We start from the raw sequence: 21367 nt of genomic DNA on the forward strand, positions 1-21367 counted from the left end.
GGCATGGTGGATCCCATACTGCCGAGCAACCCGCTGCACATTAGAGAGCAATCGTTCAAACGAAGCAGTGCCCTGAGAGGAGAAGTCCAATAAGAATCTATCAATCAATTGCTGCATATAGCCCTGAAAGATTGCATGCTTCAAATAAGACGAGTTGAAGCGCAAAGGGAGTCTCTCCAGAAATTGCTTAAAAGGTGCAATGGGTTGTGCAAGCAGCTCAAGCTGTAGAGGGAAATGATCCGACAAGGCATATTGCTACAACACTTTCATTTCGAGCATCTCAGGAAGGAAATCATCATTCTGCATGATGTATATGCAGTCCCCAACCGCGACCATGTTGATGCATACTACGCAGAATGGAAAGTAAACCCTGCAGAAGAAGGATGTAGCCAAGACCAGAGATCTTGCTTAAGAACGGCAAGAGCCACCTCATGCCACATACGACTTTCCGGCGCGTCCATTACCGAATGCTCCGATGTGGACTGCGAAGAATCAACACACATATTGAAATCCCCCATAAAAAAACCCTGTTTGCCAAGTGACAAGGAAGTCTGCAAAGTATGCCAAAGCTCCCGGAGAGATAAAGGATCACTCGGAGCATAGAGGCCAAGTAACCATAAGATCTCTCCTTCAAATAAAATTTCAATCACCACAAAGCGGCCATGTACATCATTTTTAATAAGAACAGGCTGATATTTTTCATGTACAATCATGAGCACACTAGAATAATGCATGGCATGTGTCCCTGCATAGAACAAACGAAAGCCATGGCAATCCACAACTTTTCCTGCTTCACCGTGACTCTTGTGCTCAACAGCACACAAGACATCCCACTAATTCTCATGTAATACAGTCCACATGGCATGTTGCTTGTGGCGAGAACAAATTCCTCGCACATTCCACGTGGCTATTTTCATGTGTATTCAAAAGAAAATCACGTACGAGGCACAGCTTGCCTGGATTTGACCTTTTCTGCGAGAATGTCCAGGACTCCCTCATCCAAAAAATCAACTAACACGGCAAAAGAGTTTTGACGACCAGATTTGGAGGTAGACGGCATAGCCGCTGTCTTGGGAATGGAACGGGGATAACGACAATCCCATGGGGTAATGACGTTACCTCTTGTATCAAAAGCCAGCTTAGCAGGTGGACCCTTTGGACCATCCGAATACACTCTCCTAGTGGGTTGTTGACGGGGAGCAGAGGAAACCATAGCAGGAGCAGAATGCTCTGAAGACAACATTTCTTTCCTGCGCATATAAGTACGCATGGAATCTTGTGAGGCAGTATGCACAGTATCCACCATTCCTGTTGGGTATTTGACTCACGCCTCACTTACGCCTATGCTAATATGGGAGTGTCGGTGATTAGTAGGACACTCGAGCACTTTTTACTCTCGGTAGGAGAGGTTTTTTCCCCCAGACTTATAGTATTATTTTCGTATGTGCTTATGTGCTTGTGTTACACACTTATGCGCACTTACTATGTTCGGGTGTGAACACCCCCTACAACCCTAAGGTTTAAGGGTTGTACTTTGTACTTTCATCCTACACTCTTTCAGTCTATTGGATTGGGTGTCGTGCTTCACTCTGTCTCTCTCACTCTCACACTGTCTACTGCACTCTCAGCTGTACCTCGATCCTCTTACCTCCTCACATTTGGTATCAGAGCAGTCTGCAGTCTGCAGACTGTAGCCCCCACTGTCTGCAACCCTCGTCAAATCTAAAGCCCCCGCCAGTTCTGCCCCAGAGTCGCCAGTCTGCAGTCGACTGTCAGCTGAAGGCGCCACCTGTACCTGTGCAGAGTCGCGAGCGTGCAGCTCCACATCGATAGCTCCAGCTGAAGGTGCCACCTGTACATGCGCAGGTCCGCCCTCAACTGCTTGTGCTGTCACCTGCAGCGCCCAGCTTGTAGCTCACGCGATAGGTCCTCCTTCAGCACGTCTGCCCGCCAACACCGCCTACTCCAGTTCCGCCAACTGCAGGCGCAGTCGCCACCAGGCCTGGGCGCCGCCTCACCTGTCCACTAGAGGCGCCTCCTGTACCTGCCACGTCTACTACTGCGCCGCGTGTCACCCGTCAGCTCCACGCCTGAGAACCGCTCGTCAGTGCCCGCCCGACTGTCCTGCCTGCGTGCGACCTGACCAGTGTCCGCCCTCTCCACGTCAGGTTTTTTTTAAAAAAATTATCCTTTTATTCCAGAATAAATTTCTAGCAGAGGGGGTTCCTACGCAAGCAGACATATAATTCAGGATACGTGTTTGGGACACGGTTGATGCAAATTTCTGGGCACATTCATCAGAAATTTTGGGGCTTTTATGTATTTTGAGGACATTTGCATATGAACTGCAATTACAATCACAGAAAGACTGTTTTGAACACATTTTTGGCAAAAATTTTGGGGATTTTGATATTACAGTGTTGCCGAGCACTGTTTGCACCTTGGGAAGCGTGCATTAGAGACACTTTTTTGACAGAGTACACCCTTGCACATTAATTGCAGAAGTGTGCTTGCTGCAATTTCTGGAAATTTGCAGATTTCCAGTCCTTACTGCTTTGACATTGCTCATTTGTCTTTGGAAATTTGTCATCATGGCAAATCAGGGAGGTGATGTATTTACATATATATCCAAAGAAGACAGATTGGATGGAAACAATTATTCGCTATGGTCATTCATGATGAAGAATGTATTAGTGGCTAAGAATTTATGGGATTATGTCAGTGGAGAGGAAACTCGACCGAGAGTTGTAGCTCCTGTTACTCCTCCTCAAGGGGCACGTGGACAACGGGGACCTTCGAGCACCAAAACCCATAGCAGACATGAGTTCTGCAATGAAAGACCAGTCTAAATAGTCAAAAGCCTTTTCCAAATCCAATTGAATCAATACCACTTCCTGACTGGAGTTCCTCGCATAGTCAATCGCCATTTGCACATTTAAGATATTATGCAGAATGTTGCGGCCCTTAATGAAACCATATTGGAGAGGATGCACAATATCTGGAAGGTGCTTGTGAAGCCGATTCGCTAGCACTTTGGAGAAGATTTTATACATCGAACCCATCAGAGAAATTGGTCTCCAGTGTTGCAACATTGACGGCGAAGGAACCTTTGGAAGCAGTTTGATAAACTGTTCCCACAACTGCCATCGCATCCTTCAACAATGGCCAATAGACCGCCGGACAATTTTCCACTTCCACCCACACCGGGCATTCTCGTTGAAGCAGACGCTGGAAGTCTCCCATAGGGCACCATGGTACAACATGGACCAAGCGGCGATCAAAGAATAATGGCAACTTGGACAGGAGCTCAGCTCGATGTGTTTTCCATTTCAACAGCACCTCATAAAAGCCACGAGGTCCAAGGAAGATCTCCTCAACACACTCCCCTTGCAATAAATGGTGCATCCACTAGCGAATATGTGAAAGCACTAGGATCCTGCCAGTGAAGAAAAGTATAACGGCACGGTCATAAAACACCGAAAAAGACCGCAAGACTAATTTCGGGTCCACCGTGGCTTCCAGCACGTCATCAATTCCAGCATCAGAAAAAGTTTCATTATTATGCTGGACATAATCGCCAAGCAGAGTATTGGCAAAGTCCAACAACTGCTCCCAGTCAATCTCCTGCAAATCCACAGGATCAGAGGCAACCTGCGCATAGGAACGTTCCTGAGGACCCATTGGCTCGTCAGAAGTATCCTTGGAGCATTTGCCCGCAGGCGGCAGTTCAGAACCCGGAGGCGTCTCCTCCGTGCACGGCACCATATCCTCCGGCTCCTCTGTATCAGAATCAGGGCCAAGGGCTGCCACCGTCCGGTCTAGAAAATCCAAATCCAGGCCAGCCATACTGCTGTCTTCTCTCTCTGACATGATCTGTCCTTGCAATCAGATTTCTTTGTCCTTGCAGATGCCTGTATGCAAGCCTTTTGACCGCAGGTCTAAGCCTGTAAGTCTGGGGGCCTGTAACTGTCTGCAGAAGGGCGCACAGGGACTGTGCTGAAATCTGGGCTGCTCGCACAACAGGTCTGTACCTGACTGGCAGTGAGAAGACTGTTCAGACAGGGGCAGGGCAGAACTGCACTGGCATAAGGTCGTCTGCTGCAATCGATTTCTCTCCTCAGCAAAGTCGTCCCTGATGGCGGGCAGAACGGATGGCAGGTCACACGACGGGTCAGAGGGGGCAGACGGGCGGTGCAGACGCAGGGCAGGTCGATGTGCAGAAGCAGGCGAAGTCAGTCGGCTGTAGCAGAAGGGTCACGCGACGGGTCAGAGGGGGCAGATCAGGGCGGTGCAAACTCTCTCTCTCTTTTTTTTTTCGTAAAAGGTAATTGTATTAATTACGGAAAAAAGTACAAGATTACATGATTACATGAGTACAAGAGACACGAGGGCCCTAGGCCAACGTGTGGGAAATCCCCGTACTAATGCACTAAAAAGGTTACACCAATCATGGCAACAACCTAGAGGCAATTGCCAAATGCCAGGAATGCAAATCCTCCCGAGGGAGCAAGTCGGAGTGCCTGATGAGATCTAGTTGCCAATGCAAGAGCCCTTTAAGCCTTGCAATATGTCTTGGTACATGAGAGGCCGAATCAAAGAGAAAAGCATTGCGGGTGGTCCAGATGTGCCAGCATCCCCAGTATCTGAAAAAGTGAAATAAGATCTTCATATGTAACAGTGGCGGTGTGGGATACTTTGGGCACACAAAGACCCAATCAAAAGGAGTCAGTGAGGACCCCACCACTGCGTGCCAGATTTGCGACAAGAGTGACCAGATATTCTTGGCGAGCGGGCAAGAAAGAAAACGATGTCGGGCCGATTCCGCCGTAGTGGTACAGAAGAAACAATTGCCATTCGAGATTCGACGCTTGGAAAGGGCCGAGGCAAGAGGAAGACCACCAATCATTACCCGCCAAAGAAAGACCTTGCATTTGAAAGGTGCCTTATTCCGCCAGCCCTCCATCAGCGTTGCCTGCCACCATGACAGTGATTTCCGTAGGCCCCAAACAGTATTAGCTTTCACACCCAGCCATTGGTGATCTTTAATGAGAAGATGATACACCTGATTAGTAGAGGCCTTTTCCAGACTCAACCGGCCTGCAAGGTCCCAGTCCTGCCAAGGGCGATCCACAGCCAGGGCAGGAAAGGGTTGCCTACCCTGAAGTTCCGACGAAAGCTTCCCCCATAAATCACGGTATCCGCGCGGGATCCTGAAAAGTCTCCTAGCAGTCCGAAACGATGCGAGGACATTGTGAGTAGCAAGGGTAGCATCCGCAATCGAAGTCACACCCAAACGGGCCATGCGGTTAAATCTTGGTCTGAGCTGATGTTTATCTTCCCATGAAAGTAATTTGAATACTGCCAACAATTCCAGCTGAAAGGAGTTAGTCTGCAAGCGGTCCCCTACAGGATGCCAACGGGCCTTTCGGAGCACCACTTTCCAAGAGCCGACCAAGTGCAGTAACAAAGAGGAAGAGGGACTGGAAAATCGAGAGTCAGCATTAAGGACATGCCACCAGGAGGCCCGAAGCCGTGTGTTACCCTGGCGGAGCCCGCTGTCCTCGAGAAAATAACGGGCTATGATGGTCCACGGGTGATGATCCACACACATGGCACGAAAAAGAGACCAACGAAGAGCCAGCATATGAGTTTCCGTATCCAAAATAGCTCCACCACCCATGCGCTTAGGGGTACATGCATGTGACCATGAAATCCAGGAAATGCCTGCCTGCATTGAATCTTTCTTCCATAGCATGAAACGAATGGGATGAGTGAGAGCCTTCAAAGTAGTAGGCGTCCATGGCAGTAATGGCAGGAAATACGTTAGCATTGGTAGCATAATTGTCTGAGCCACTTTGAGGCGGACATGGAATGGCCAGGCTTGCGACTTCCAATACATAAACTTCGTGGCCAGTTTTTGTGAAATCCACTCCAACAGGTCCTTTGGCCGTACATCCACCCCCAATGGGTATCCAAGATGCCTGACAATGGAGCCACGGGAAACCACCTGGCCTTGCCAGCCTAATGACTGTAAATCAGGCTCCGTGCAACTGAGAATGGCTGACTTAAAGGCATTGATGCGAAGACCAGAGGCTTGACCAAAGAGCGTCCAAACATCTAATGCCTTTCGAATGTTATCCCTGTCCGCCTGCAAAATCATAAAGGAGTCATCAGCCAAAGATTGGCTAATGAAGTGCTGCCCCAAAGGAAGAGACAACCCTGCCAGCTGAGCAGAAGCCGCCATGGAGGATAACATAGAAAGGACCGGGTGAGTCGCCAAGGCAAAGAAGAGAGGACTCAAAGGGCAACCCTGTCGGACCGAGCGTGCAAGGACAAATGGCTCTGTAACCCCACCATTGAGCATAACTCTTGAAGAAGCCGCAGTACTAATGGTGTAGATCAATCGGGACATCCGGATACCAAAGCCCATAGCAGACATGAGATCTGCAAAGAAAGACCAGTCCACACAGTCAAACGCATTTTCGAGGTCCAATTGAATCAAGACCACTTGCTGACTGGAGTGCCGCGCATAGTCAATAGCCATTTGCACATTTAAGATATTATGTAGAATGTTGCAGCTCTTAATGAAATCATATTGGAGAGGATGCACAATAGCTGGAAGGTGCTTGTGAAGCCGATTTGCTAACACTTTGGAGAAGATTTTATACATCGCGCCCATCAAAGAAATTGGTCTCCAGTGTTGCAGCTTTGACGGCGAAGGGACCTTTGCAATCAGTTTGATAAGGCCTTCTTTCCATGAAGAAGGCATGACCCCTGTTTCCCAAACCTGCTGAAACATGACCACCAATGGCTTTACCAACTGCGTGGCCGAGTGCTCAAAAAATTCATTAGTGACACCATCCCAACCAAGACTTTTATCCTTAGGCAGGTGCAACAAAAGATCCATAACCTCCTCTTCGCAAATATCCACCTCCAAAGTGGCTTGCATATCAAATGGAACCTGCTGGCGGACCAGATGATAGAAGACCGAGCGGGCATGCGTAACCTGGCTAGAAGGCAAGGGAGAAGAACCAAAAAGATCCATAAAATAATTTCTGCACATATTAATAATGGTCTGCGGATCAGTGACCATGCGACCTTCCGAATCCTGGAGTCGAGTCATATTTTCGCGAGCCGGAGAAGCATGCAAGGCGCGAAAGAACTTATGAGACTGGCAGGCACTATCTTGCAATGTGTCAGTCAAGTTATGCAGCTTGGCCTGTTGATAAGATTTCAAGCTAAACACTTGAATAAGATGGGCCAAACGCTGCTCCAGTGACAGCAGAAAATCATCATCTGGGGAGTCCAGGAGCAAGGAGCAGAAAATCATCATCTGGGGAGTCCTCTGCTGCATGTCGACGTCGGCGACAAAGAGAGGCATAATGAATCCCATACTGCCGAGCAACCCGCTGCACATTAGAGAAAAGGCGTGCAAATGAAGCCAAGTCCTCAGAGGCGAAGTCCAATAAGAACCTCTCAATCAATTGCTGCGTATAGCCCTGAAAAATTGGATGCTTCAAATAAGAGGAGTTGAAGCGTAAAGGGAGCCTATCCAGCAACTACATAAAAAGGTGCAATAGATTGTGCCCGCATCTCAAGCTGGAGGGGGAAATGGTCCGACAACGCATATTGCTGCAAGACCTTCATCTCCAGCATCTCGGGAAGAAAATCATCCCCCTGCATGATATACATTCTGTCCAACCGCGACCAAGTGGTTGCATATTGTGCGGAATGAAAAGTAAACCCTGAAACAGAAGGGTGAAGCCACGACCAAAGATCTTGCTTAAGTACGTACAAAGCAAAGGAGTTCCACACCCGGCTTTCCGGCGTATCCATTACCGAATGCCCTGAAGTGGACTGAGAAGAGTCAACACACATATTGAAATCTCCCATCAAAAACCCCCTGCGGCCAAGTGACATGGGGGAAGGCGGGTAGCTGGACGCGTTGGTGGGTGCCAGGCGTCAACGCAGGTAGCAGAAACCAGGAGCGCAGTCTTGAAAGCTTGATGCTGGCTGCACGAGAAAGCATGGATGAGAAGCAAGGGACAAATTGTAGTGCAAGGGAGTCACGAAGAGTCGCCGTCAGCCATCGCTGGACTTCACCATCTCTCTCTCTCTCTCTCTCTCTCTCTCTGTCTCTCTCTCTCTCTCTCTCTCTCTCTCTCTCTCTCAATACTATAATTCCGCTATTTTAAAGTGGCGATCCCTTGATTCCTAGCAACTATAGGACTATCATGATCAGTCATACTTTGGCCAAGATATATGGTTCTATATTGTAATATGAACTCAGTGAGTGGGCTGAAATGCAAGGCAAGAGAGCACAAGCACAAGCAGGTTTCAGACGAGGATATACCACGCTGGACCATATTCTCACACTTAGAGCCATTATTGAGGGGGGTCGAACCCGAGACAAGAGGATCTATTGTTGCTTTGTAGAATTTCGCAAAGCTTTTGATACAGTGCCTCGTACACGCATCATGCAAAGATTGCAGGACATTGGAGTACTAGAGGGTATACGATGGGGTGTCTATGCATTATATGAGGTAGTGACAGGTCATGTACAAGTACCTGGGGGGCTATTAGAGAGGATTGACAGTACCATAGGAGTAAAACAAGGATGTCCACTTTCACCCACATTATTTGGTCTATACATAGATGAAGTGTCTAATTGCATAGACCGAGGAGGAGGAGCTGGAGCGAGCTTGGCAAGGGTGCTGATACTGATATTACTGTATGAAGATGATATTGTTCTCATTTCACATTCACCGGAGGGATTTCAGCACCATCTAGATGCTTTGCACATCTTCTGTAAGGATAAACACCTCAAAGTGAACCTTGGGAAGACCAAAACCATGGTTTTCAATACTTCAACAGCATGGGTTACTAGATCTATGTACCAGTTCACATTTGGGGGAGACATACTAGAGCATGTGAGGGAATATGTCTATTTGGGAGTCACCTTCTTTGGCCCACGTTTTTCGTTGAGAGGGGCATCAAAGGCATGTTTGGCATGGGGATACGCAGCACTAGGGGCACTCGAGAGTCAATGTGCTCACATACAGTTCCAGGAGCCCCGCACCAAACTCTGGTTGTTTGACACCCTAGTCACACCTACATTACTATATGGAGCAGAGGTATGGGGTTGCAGCTTGTACCATAGGTGTCTTAGCCCACTCACTGATCAAATTGGAGTAGAGAGGGATTGTTATGATGGTTGGGATAGCATGGAAAGGCCATTGATCATGATGATAGCACGTATGATTAGGAGTAAGCCCTCCACCCCACATCCCATTGTCAGAGCAGAGCTAGGGGCAGCACCTATAGTTGCGGAGGCACTCTTCAAGGCAGTGACCTTTTGGCACAGACTATGGGAACTTCCATGCCATAGATACTCTAGATTGGCACTAACCTCATCTAGACAACTAGCAGCAAGAGGTGAGAAGAATTGTTGGTTTTCGCAGATGACTATTTGGATGAGCCTACATGGTTTGGATATTGACTGCTGTCTTCCACCTTTGGATTATAGCCTTGACTACCCACACTTTCTCTCAGCCGATCAGAGTTGAACCAGGTGATCACAGCTAATAACTTTAGGATTGAGACAGCAAGGACATGGATCCATCCACCACTCCCTCTAGGATCGAGGATGGAGTTCTACCGGAGTCATTTCTTGTGTCTCTCTGATGATGGTTTCACTATTCGGCCAGCATATATGGACACCCATCTCTCCCATAGTGTACGGGTTGCTATCGGACAGATTCGCACCTCCTCACATATGCTTCAGATGAAGACAAGCAAATGGACAAATACCCTCGCAGCAGAGGATAGGACTTGCCAGCTTTGTGGTTGAGAGCCTCAGACAGAGAAGCACTACATATGCAGATGCACAGTATACTATGACATACGAGGACGGTACCACTGCATCTTCCATGATGGATTTGGACCCCTTCGTCGCGTCATGGAGTACGAGGACCAGAGATGCCTAGGTCTCTTCCTCTTGGAGCTTGAGAGGCGCCGAACCGCACTACTACGAGACAAGAGGTCAGCTCACCCAAAGGGACACACACATAGAGCAATGACAGCAGACATCTTCCACAAAGCCGACCCTATTGACACTACCAGCCTAGTAGAGACAGAGCCACCCCGCCAGACACCTTACAGGCCACACCGTGGAGTAACATTGGATAGACCAGACCTCGTCTACGAGACCACGTCCGAGGAGGCCACATCACTGTCGGATTAGAGCCATTATCATGAGACACTGTAGACTCACCACCAGGCATATCAATGAAGCAACTAGGGACCGCATCATAGCTGAGATCATGTGCAAATCTTGAGATCAGCTACAACCCATTGTCCCCACCACACTTTTGTACATGGTTCTATCAAGTCTATTTCTCATTTCTTTTCCTTTTATTTTCTATCGATGGAACAACACTACACATGGTTCAACCCTAGTATAGTCCCATCGTATAGTTATTTTCAGTATCGTTTCATAGGCCACCCACTTATTTGTCATGTTATCTTTTCCTTATTGATGGGATGACATTAGACATGGATGTACTCTGGATTTTGTCTCATAGGCCACATTGGCCTTATGTAGACGTTAATATCTTTCTCTCTCTCTCTCTCTCTCTCTCTCTCTCTCTCTCTCTCTCTCTCTTTCGTAAAAGGTAATTGTATTAATTACGAAAAAAAGGTACAAGTTTACATGATTACAAGATACACGATGGCTCTAAGCCAACGTGTGAAAACTGTCAGTACAAAACCAGGAAAGAGTTACATAAGTCATGGCAAAGACACAGAGGAAATTGCCATATGCCAGGGAAGTAAGTCTTCCCGAGGGAGCAAGTCAGAGTGCCGAATGAGATCTATCTGCCAAAGCAAGAGGCCTTTAAGCCTGGCAATGTGTCCCGGAACATTAGAGGCCGAATCAAAAAGAAAGGCATTCCGAGTGGTCCAATTGTGCCAGCATTCCCAATTTCTAAGAAAGTGGAACAAGATCTTCATATGCAACTGAGCCGGTGTGGGGTATTTTGGGCGTACAAAAACCCAATCGAAAGGGCTTAGTGAGAAACCAACCACAGCTTGCCAAACCGCTGACAAAAGCGACCAGATCTTCTTTGCGAGAGGGCAAGAAATAAATCAATGACGGGCCGATTCTACAGTAGTGGTGCAGAAGAAACAATCGTCGTTAGAGATTCGACGCTTGGAAAGGGCCGAGGCAAGAGGAAGACCACCAATCATTACCCTCCAAAGAAAGACCTTGCATTTGAAAGGTGTCTTGTTCAACCAGCCGTCCATCACAGTTGCCTTCCACCATGACTGAGATTTCCGCAACCCCCATACAGTATTAGCTTTAGTAACCAGCCATTGATGATCTTTAATCAGAAGATGGTACACATGGTTAGCTGAGGCCTTTTCCAAATTTAACCGACCTGCAAGGACCCAGTCCTTCCAAGGACGATCCACAGCAAGGGCAGGAAAGGGTTGCTTGCTTTGGAGCACTAACAAAAGTTGTTCCCACAAACCACGGTATCCACAAGGGATTCTGAAAAGCCTCCTGGCAGAGCGAAATGATATGAAGACATTACAACTGGCAAGGGTGGCATCTGCAAACTGAAGTCAAGCCCAAACGGGCCATGCGGTTAAATTTTGGTCTGAGCTCATGTTTGCCTTCCCATGAAAGTAATCTCGAGGCTACCAACAATTCCAATTGAAAAGAGTTAGCATGTACGCGGTCCTCCGATGGATGCCAACACGCCTTCTAGAGAACCAATTGCCAGGAGCCGACAAATGAACAAGCAGGGATGAGGAAGGACTCGAAAATGGAGAGTCTCCATTAAGAGCATCCCACCAGGAGCTTCAAATTTGTGTATTACCATGCAGAAACCCACGGTCCTCAAGAAAATAACAGGCTATAACGGCCCATGGGTGATGCTCCACACACATGGCACGAAAAAGCAACCAACGAAGTGCCAGCATATGAGTTTTGGCATCCAAAATAGCCCCCCTACCCAGGCGCTTGGGGGTACATGTATGTGACCACGAAATCCACGAAATACCTGCATGCAATGAATCCTTCTTCCATAACATGAAACGAATGGGCCGAGTGAGAGCATTCAAAGCAGTAGGAGTCCAAGGCAGCAATGGTAAGAAATATGTGAGCATTGGCAACATAATTGTCTGAGCCACTTTGAGGCGAACATGGAAGGGCCAAGCTTGCCACTTCCAATACAGAAACTTAGCTGCTAGTTTTTGTGAAATCCACTGTAATAGATGTTTTGGCCAAACATCAACACCCAAAGGGTACCCAAGTTGCCTGACAATGGAACCACGGGGAACCACCTGTCCCTGCCAGCCCAATGACTGTAAATCGGACTTCATGCAACTTAGAATGGCTAATTTGAAAGCATTGATACGAAGACCAAAAGCATGACCAAAGAGCGTCCAAACATCTAATGCCTTGCGAATATTGTCCTTGTCCACACGCAAAATGATAAAGCTGTCATCAGCCAAAGATTGACTAATGAAGTGCTGACCAAAAGAAAGAGACAATCCGGCCAACTGAGTAGAAGGGGCCATGGAAGATAACATTGAAAGAACTGGATGAGTCGCCAGGGCAAAGAAGAGAGGACTCAAAGGGCAACCCTGTCTCACAAAGCGTGCAAGGACAAAGGGCTCTGTAACACCACCATTTAGCATAACTCGTGAAGAAGCCGCAGCACTAATGGTGTAGATCAATCGGGACATCTGAGTACCAGAGCCCATAGTAGACATAAGTTCTGCAACGAAAGACCAATCTAAATAGTCAAAAGCCTTTTCCAGATCCAATTGAATCAAGACCACTTCCTGACTAGAGTGCCTTGCATAGTCAATAGCCATTTGCACATTTAAGATATTATGCAGAATATTGCGGCCCTTAATGAAACCATATTGAAGAGGATGCACAATGGCCAGAAGATGCTTGTGGAGCCGATTAGCCAGCACTTTGGAAAAGATTTTATACATCGAACCCATCAAAGAAATTGGTCTCCAATTCTCTCTCTCTCTCTCTCTCTCTCTCTCTCATGAAGATAATTGAATTAAGTAGTAAATATTTACATCAGACCATCAACATGTCTGGAAGCATAGGGTGGAGTCGCCTACCAATCATCTTTGCCAATGCCCTATAGGCAACTTGCAACAAGGTAATCGGTCTCCACTAGGATAAAGATTGATAAGACCTGACAATAAACTCCCTGGCATTTGACCTGAACTGAGAAACTCCTGGAAAGCCACCAGTAAGGGGTCCTTCACTACCTCCAAGAAGGTGGTGAAGAAGGCCTTAGAGAGGCCATCCTCTCCTGAGCATTTCTACTCGTTCTGTGTGTGGAAATCCTCTTCTAATTCCTTCTCTGTAAAGGAGGCTAGGAGGAAGCGTCCCATCTCCTCTGTGACGAGGGACAGGATGTGATCCCAAACGTGTTGTCTGCAACATTGTCGTCTGACTGGGGCTGTCTCCTGTTGGAAAAGGCGTCTATAGTAATCGGTGGCAACCTCCATCACCTCGTCTAGGCTAGAGTGAATCCTCCCATACTGATCCCAAAGGCTGCGTATCAGCTCTCCTGAGGTGTGGGGTTGATGTGCCTGAAAAAACTCATTGCACATCATGTCCCCCTTCCGCGCCCAGAAGGTTGCTGTGGTGCAGAATGAGAACTCCGAGCACCTGTCCTCTAGGCTGGCAATGGATGCTCGTGAGCACATCTCCTGTGTGGAGAATGGGATCCCCTAGTGTCTCCTATAATAATCTCTGTGTGGCTGCTAGGTCCCGCCGGAGTACTCTCTCCTCCTCCCAGCACTGCTGCCTGGCCTATAGGACTGCCTCCTGGCAGATACTGCTCGACTCGGCTAGGACCTCTGCAACCTCCTCTGCGATCCGGTCCCTCTTGCTCTACTCCCTAGTCCAAATCTGCTCAATCCATCTCTTCACCTCCTCTCTCTTGTAGATCGAGATTGTGTACCTAGGGAAGATGCTCAGGGATCAAGTGTCAGGAGGGCCGAGTAGTGATCGAACAGAGTGGTGCCAGCCAACTGCCCTATCTGGCCTCCACGAGAGCATCCCGACTCTCCCACATACAATCTGCCCAACCGCTCCAACAAGACTCCGCCTGTATTCCCACGAGGAGTCCAACGACCTTTTCCTCCTGTGGAAAGTTGGGTCTCTCCAAGTATCGCGAGCTTCTACTGCCAGTAGGAAGACCTTCCATGCCTCCTGCTCCTCCCCAGCCATGCCCTAGTAGTTTCTACCTCTACCCTGCTAGCCCTCTAAGGCCTCCAAGTTGTTGAAGTCTCCTCCAACAATCCAGGAGTCCACCTCTGGGAGTCCTGCTGCAATCTCCACCCAGAACCTACTGTGTACCCTGACCTTAGTGGGGGCATAGACATTGAGGACTCTGAGGCACGAGTCCCCAATATCCAACCTGACCCATAGAACCCTCCCTGCCACAAATGCCCCATGATCCCGTACGCAAGCGGTAAGGCTCGGGCCAATAGAGGTGCATACACCTCCACTCCTGCCATGGGCACCGATGGCATACTCCCAATAGGTGCATGACCTGCCTGGGAGAACCTTCCCTACCCGATGGGCCTGAGCGGGGGTGAGCTTGTACTCATGCAGAAGTACGATGTCTATGCGTCCCGTAAGGACCAGCTACAAATCCTGCCGAATAATCAACTTCCTAGAACCACGTGTCCCACTGTAATGGAGACTATTCACATTCTAGGATGCAACGTGTAAGCTCATGGGGAAACATGTGACTGACCGAATAGGCATCTGTTCGGTGTGGAAGCTGCTGATGAGGAGAAAGAACTATGGGGCATGCAAGTATGCTTTGCTGCTGCAGGCTTGGACGGCGAACTCCAGTCCCCCATGGTAGCGGACCATAGGGGTGATAGATGCTCCAGGTGGTACTACCAATGGATCTATCATTCATGCTGAGAGTTGTGACTCTGTACACTGTTAGAAACGGGCCGGCTATGCCAAGGGCCACTCGATCACATCCATCTTAGCTCTCCACTATGGAGGGGCTCAAAACATAATGCTCAAAGTGTGGGACTTCGGCACCAGCCCACCAGTTAATGTCCATCATGCAACCTGGCCATTGCTGTCCAAACAGTGCTAGTCCTTCTTCCATCCACTGGGAGATATGGTCTACTACGTGACTCTTCACCTCCTCTATCTTTGTCGTCGTCCAATCCCCTGAGTGAGGGGACTGAAGGAAGAAGGCGTAGTTTGGTCCATCCAATGGTGCTAGTAGATGGACCTTGCCCCTTCTTGACTTACATACCACGAAGATCCCCACCTCCAAAGGTAGTGGGAACTCTCCGCGCTCCGCAACACTCAGGTAGGACCATGGGCCACTACGGAAGTACTCCTATGGTAACAGCTATGTTTTGTCTTTGGAAAGTGTGACGGGCGGCAGGGGCAGATGAGCTAGTGGTTGTGTGGGGAGGGCAAGATTGCTGGTGTGAGGAGGATGTAGGCGTGTGTGGCTCATCACCTCCTATGTGTGTGTGTGTGTGTGTGTGGGGGGGGGGGGGGGGGGTGTGTGCAGGCGGCTGTGGGATCTCACGTGAGGTAGTCTGTGGTGCGGGTGGTGGATGTGGGGGACTGCGGTCCTACCGGGTGGGGCGGGGAGGGGGGGGCTGCGGAGTGCTCTGCCGAGGGGCGTCACTCGCCCTCCTACTCCCTGTTGCCAAGGCTGTGTCTAAGGAGCTGGCTGCGGCCCCCCTTATTGTCTCCCTCTCTGTCATCTTTCAACTCGTGTGAAGCTGTCAGCATCCACCTGCGAGCCAATCTCAGTAACACCCAGTCTGACTTACCCGGATAAGGGCCTGGTCGTCACACCCTCGCTGTCAGGCACAGAACAGAGGATGACAGAATAGGTCAGGTCGATGCTGATTACCAGGCGGACGTCAGAAGGGACAGCAGGTGAATCAACAGGCAGGACGAAACGAGCAGGGCTCAAAAAGGGCTGGTGACCTCGCACTGTCTCAGTCGCAGAGCAGGGGGACGTAGGCAGGAAGGTCGCACGGCACAGCAGGTCGCCCGGATGAACGCAGGTAGGCAAGGGCAGGGCGCGATGACACGGGCAGGGCAGAACAGACCCTGCGCTGGTCAGAGGGGGGAACTCAGGCAGCGCATGGGGCAGGTAGGCACATCCGCAAGACAGGGGAATCAGATCCGCCATTGCCTGCACCCCAGACACCTCGCCATCACTTCCTCTCTCTCTCTTTTTTTCGTAAAAGGTAATTGTATTAATTACGAAAAAAGTACAAGATTACATGATTACATGATTACACGAGGGCCCTAGGCCAACGTGTGGGAAATCCCCGGACTAATATACTAAAAAGGTTACACCAATCACAGCAAGGACCCAGAGGCAATTGCCAAATGCCAAGAATGCAAATCCTCCCGAGGGAGCAAGTCAGAGTGCCTGATGAGATCTAGCTGCCAATGCAAGAGCCCTTTAAGCCTTGCAATATGTCGCGGTACATTAGAGGCCGAATCAAAGAGAAAAGCATTTCGGGTGGTCCAAATGTGCCAGCATCCCCAGTATCTGAAAAAATGAAATAAGATCTTCATATGTAATGGTGGCGGTGTGGGATACTTTGGGCGCACAAAAACCCAATCGAAAGGAGTCAGTGAGGACCCCACCACTGCGCGCCAGATTTGCGACAAGAGTGACCAGATATTCTTGGCGAGCGGGCAAGAAAGAAAACGATGTCGGGCCGATTCCGGCGTAGTGGTGCAGAAGAAACAATTGCCGTTGGAGATTCGACGCTTGGAAAGGGCCGAGGCAAGAGGAAGGCCACCAATCAGTACCCGCCACAGAAAGACCTTGCATTTGAAAGGTGTCTTATTCTGCCATCCCTCCATCAGCGTTGCCTGCCACCAGGACAGTGATTTCCGCAAGCCCCAAACAGTATTAGCTTTCACACCCAGCCATTGGTGATCTTGAATGAGAAGATGATACACTTGATTAGTAGCGGCCTTTTCCAGACTCAACCGGCCTGCAAGGTCCCAGTCCTGCCAAGGTTCCTCTCTCTCTCTCTCTCTCTCTCTCATATAGGGAAATTGTATTAATTATAAAAAAATACAAGCACAAGACTGTAAGATTGCAAGATTACAAGATGCAAGATGGCTCTATTCCATCGCGCATAAAAGATATCTCTGAGTTCCATCATACACAAAGTGTTGCTCCAGAACGTGAAATACATATTCAGCATATAGAAATGGTGATTACCTCAGCTTCAATTTCATCATACAAAAAGCGTTGCTTCAGAACATGAAATGCATATTCAGCAGAGTCATTGTAGATGTCGAATGGCATAAGAACTGTTTCCAACAACCCTGTGTCTTGAGATTCAATCACATGATCCACTAGCATCCAAGGAAGAGAACATTCTATTGGAAACTACAATGCAACCATACAACAGAAGTATAAGGACCAGAAATACAGCAAAATATCAGTCAGAAATCTCTTAATGGTCTATATCCCTATGAATTTGATGCACATACTGTTATACAAAATGCATACTGAATGGCACAAAAATTTAGCAGCTTGTTTACCTGAATAACTCGGGACGTTTCCAAGTAGAACTCTCTAAACCACAAAAATCCCAGATCAGTTATGTGTGCCAATGTAACTGCATGGCCATAGAACCTTATTCACTTCAGTATACAGACAATCAGATGAAAAGGTTTGTGCTTTTATAACATGGATTGCAATGCAAGCATACTTTTATCAGGCTTTTAATTATATGCATAGAAATGTTCTTCAAGTGATTCAAAGCTATTCACAAAGCAAACACCTCGATAGTCCAAAATATGTGGGAATAATGCTAGCTTCTGGAAGAAATTTTCAAAAAGCCGCAAGTCGTTTGAGGGAATCTCAGGATCACTTGTTCCAAAAATGCCTCCAGACTTCTTAGGCATACTGCCTGAAACCAGCTCATGGACCAGGAATTGTAGGCAGTGCAACTGCACCCCAAACCAAACCCCCCACCCCCAACAAATAAAAATAAGTAAATGTACAAATAAACAAAAATAAGAGGAAAAATAAAAAAGAATTAAAGTAAAATCAAAGCAGTTCAAGACCTAAGCAATATGCAAAGTTTCTGGCCAAAAGAATATTCTGCATTCAATACCATAAAAAAGCACTCCAACATTCCTACATATTTAGTTAACTAGTTGCAAAGAAAATGATATTAACCATCAAATATGCAGCGTAGGACCTGAGCAGCTGTGGGAGCAACAGGTCGCGGGAGAAAGGAGACACTGTCATCCTCGCTGCCTCGTCTGCTTGATTGAGGATCTAGATCTGATCTTGTTGCATTTCCCATAAAATCTGCAGCGATTGTTCTCATGTCCAAAAGAATTCTACCACATACAAACAGAAACATATAAGCTCTTCAATTGCATCCCTTCATTCAAGAAACTATTGCACTGGTAATAAAAGCCTCAATACTTGTACCACATGCAAACAAAAACCTATAAGCTCTTGCATTGCATGCCTTTCATTCATGCAATTATTGCACTGTAAAAATCTCAATACTGATTACTATATGCAATTAGCACACTCATAACAAAAATCTTAGCATTGATGACAATATGTTTCTTTAAACACTTAAACTCCAGGAATTGTGCATGTGCTAGACATAATGCAATTTTATTTTTTGGCATAAAAAAGTGGCTAGTCATATTACCCAAAAGAATTTACAACAAAGTACATGTGCTCAACAAACTAGCTAGAGCTGATACAAAGTTGTGCTCGAATGATATATGCAAGCCTCTCAAAAGATCTAGGGGGAATGGGGGGATAGAAGCCACAGAGTACGGGAGTATCGCCACCTAAGGTTGTCTGCCTGCATCATGAAGAACAAATCATGACCACCCCAAGTACATAGGAAGTGGTGTCGGAGGTCCTCACACGAGCTCGAGAGTCACCCTATACCTAATCCCAATGGTCAAGGAGGGAGTGGATGATCAAGGTTCAAAACTATGCCAAAGTTGCAACTTAGACTTTGTTTGAGCATCAATACATATCTCCTCTTGCACCTACTGAGAGAACTGCAAATAAGGATTTGTTTGATGCCAGACTCGTGGATGAGTCTTGTCCATCCAATCATGATCAAGTTTCAAAGGAAGCTTCTTGGGTGACTATGGTAAAGCGTCATGTTTGCCAAGAATCTTGTTGAGCCTCATAATTTTGCACATCTAGAAGGCATGCTGTCACACTCGCTTGCAAACATCCCCCATCTCAACTCATAACACAAGGGATGCAATCCAACGGCTTGAAACTATATTTATAGTCACACGAGGTTTGCTTGTATCCTAGAGCAAACAAGCTCTATTTCTATTCCGAGATGCCAAGCAAGGCTCAACCAATACCTATCCAAGAGAATGGAAAACCAATGGAAGAAGCCACCAGAGATGCAAAGGGAGTTCAACACTCCCACCCAAATGGGACATGCCTGCCTAAGCAAATCCTAAAATTCCTCTAAGGGCTACCATGAAACAACATGAACTAGGCTATCTAGAAACAACATGATGCTCTGCATTATCTGAGCATGAGCTTGTGAAGTTTGGAAGAGAACCTCAAAGAATCCTTTCGACCCATCATAAATCTTCTCCACCAAAGGCATCTTTACTTGCCGGTTATCAGCTTCCTTGTACAAATCACCACCTAACAACAAAGCCTCAAGCAATGCCCGAATACGAGCCGTTATCTTGTGCCACTTGCCTGCTCCATCGCCTTAAGCATCTTCAAGAATGCCCTCTGCCCGAGATTCCTCATCACAATCCAAATCCATATCGATGCCGCAAGAGGTCTTCATGGGTAATGCTTGCTTGTGATTCAATACATCCCACTTGTCTGAAGGGTTGCATCTAGCTATGAAGAGTTGCTCCTGCCTATGTATCAATACAGGCTACTTGTCATAGGTGTTAAAGTGCAAATCATGTTTGCAAGGAAAAATTGGCCACAATCTATACTGCAAGTTCCAATATGCACCACAGGACACAATTACAAGACACACCTATAGGTCATGATTCTCTTACACATCATGATTAGAGGTCATGCCTCACTACAAGATCCATGCTAGTCTATCTATGTTGCCTAACTGCAGGGTCCATGTAACTCTTGCCTCTCTCTTTTTTTTCGTAATGGATAATTATATTAATTACAAAAAAAGTATAGAAAAACCAGATTTGTCGCGCAACTAGACAAGAAGCAAAAAGATCAAGCAATGTTTCCTCACATGTAGTGCAGAATACACAACAACCAGCAGACATCTTTCAAACACACAGCAGCTCTCCAGTTGGAAGACCACCAATCAATAGTCTCCACAAGAAGGCTTTTCCCTGATAGGGAACCTTAGACTTCAAAAGTTGAAGGAATCTTTCCCACCACTTCTTTTGGCCATCGCTAATATGTCATAATTTATTCACCTTTGTAGTGACCCATCTCTTGGCCTCCACCATCTGATGGTATATCTAGTTAGCAGACCTCTTCTCGAAATCATCCGGAATCACAAACTTTTAGTCACGCCATACAATGGTTGTAGCACTAGTAAATGAGAGAACCTCTAAAGTTTGACCTGTATGGATGACTAGATGTCACAATATCCACAGGGTACCCGAAAGTCTTAACGAATTCGCCAAAAAGAGTAAAGACGGGACTACCCAGGAATAACACCATCAAAAACTGTCTACAACCCCAACTGAGCCATCCGATTAAACTTGAGTCTATGCAAGTCTTTGTTCGGCCAATCCAACAACCTTGAGGAGGCCAAGACCTCTTCTTGTAGTGATTTCGCCTCCTTGCAAATCTCACGAGGGCGCCAAACTGAAAAACGTAGGATCTCTTGCTAGGATGCAATCGAATGAGAAAGGAGAAAAGACTAGGTGGTCTTAATTGGCCTCGAGGAGTTGAACACATGCCACCAGGAGGCACGAATAACGTATTACCATGAGAGATGCCAATCTTTTCAATTTGTTGGCACATGCCACCAGGAGGCACGAATAACCATATAACCAAGTGCAGAAAAACTTTTTGCAATTTGTTGGCAATGATTTTTGAGAAAATTTTATATAATGAATCCATAACGGAAATAGATCTCCATTGTTTCAAAGAGGTTAGGGAGGGAACCTTGGGCAACAACCGAATGACAGCAATGTTCCAATCGAATGGCATGATACCAGAGTTCCACACTTGCTGACACAGGCGAGTCAATGGGTCTTTAAGCTGTTGCACATTAGCTGAAAACAGCTCATTAAGAAGCTTATCCCAACCAAGGCTTTTCCTTCGGGGTAGATGGGATA

General features: G+C 47.3%; 2 protein-coding genes across 5 annotated transcripts in view; one reads left to right on the top strand and one right to left on the bottom strand.

The window, feature by feature from the left end:
• Positions 1-21367, bottom strand: part of PIR121 (transcription activator) — a 230962-nt gene that overhangs the window by 70117 nt on the left and 139478 nt on the right. For all 4 annotated transcript variants that reach the window (XR_015690853.1, XM_087677627.1, XM_087677624.1 and 1 more), the window contains exons 15-18: positions 18280-18424; positions 17857-18025; positions 17615-17691; positions 17289-17459 (exon numbers count right to left, since the gene is read on the bottom strand). Coding sequence is in view for 3 of the 4 variants with exons in the window: in XM_087677627.1 (XP_087533753.1) it covers positions 17289-17459; positions 17615-17691; positions 17857-18025; positions 18280-18424 (562 nt within the window). In the remaining variant the exon portion in view is untranslated. The remainder of the gene's footprint in view (positions 1-17288; positions 17460-17614; positions 17692-17856; positions 18026-18279; positions 18425-21367) is intronic.
• LOC148035634 (uncharacterized) lies at positions 8841-16060 on the top strand. Its single transcript, XM_087678792.1, has 3 exons — positions 8841-9151; positions 9200-9435; positions 15951-16060. The coding sequence occupies exons 1-3, from the start codon at positions 8853-8855 to the stop codon at positions 16058-16060; spliced, it is 645 nt and encodes a 214-aa protein (XP_087534918.1). The 5' UTR covers positions 8841-8852.

This window comes from Lygodium microphyllum, chromosome 5 (genome assembly GCF_053477565.2).
Source record: "Lygodium microphyllum isolate KBCC chromosome 5, Lygodium_microphyllum_v1.1.10, whole genome shotgun sequence".
Taxonomy (NCBI): domain Eukaryota; kingdom Viridiplantae; phylum Streptophyta; class Polypodiopsida; order Schizaeales; family Lygodiaceae; genus Lygodium; species Lygodium microphyllum.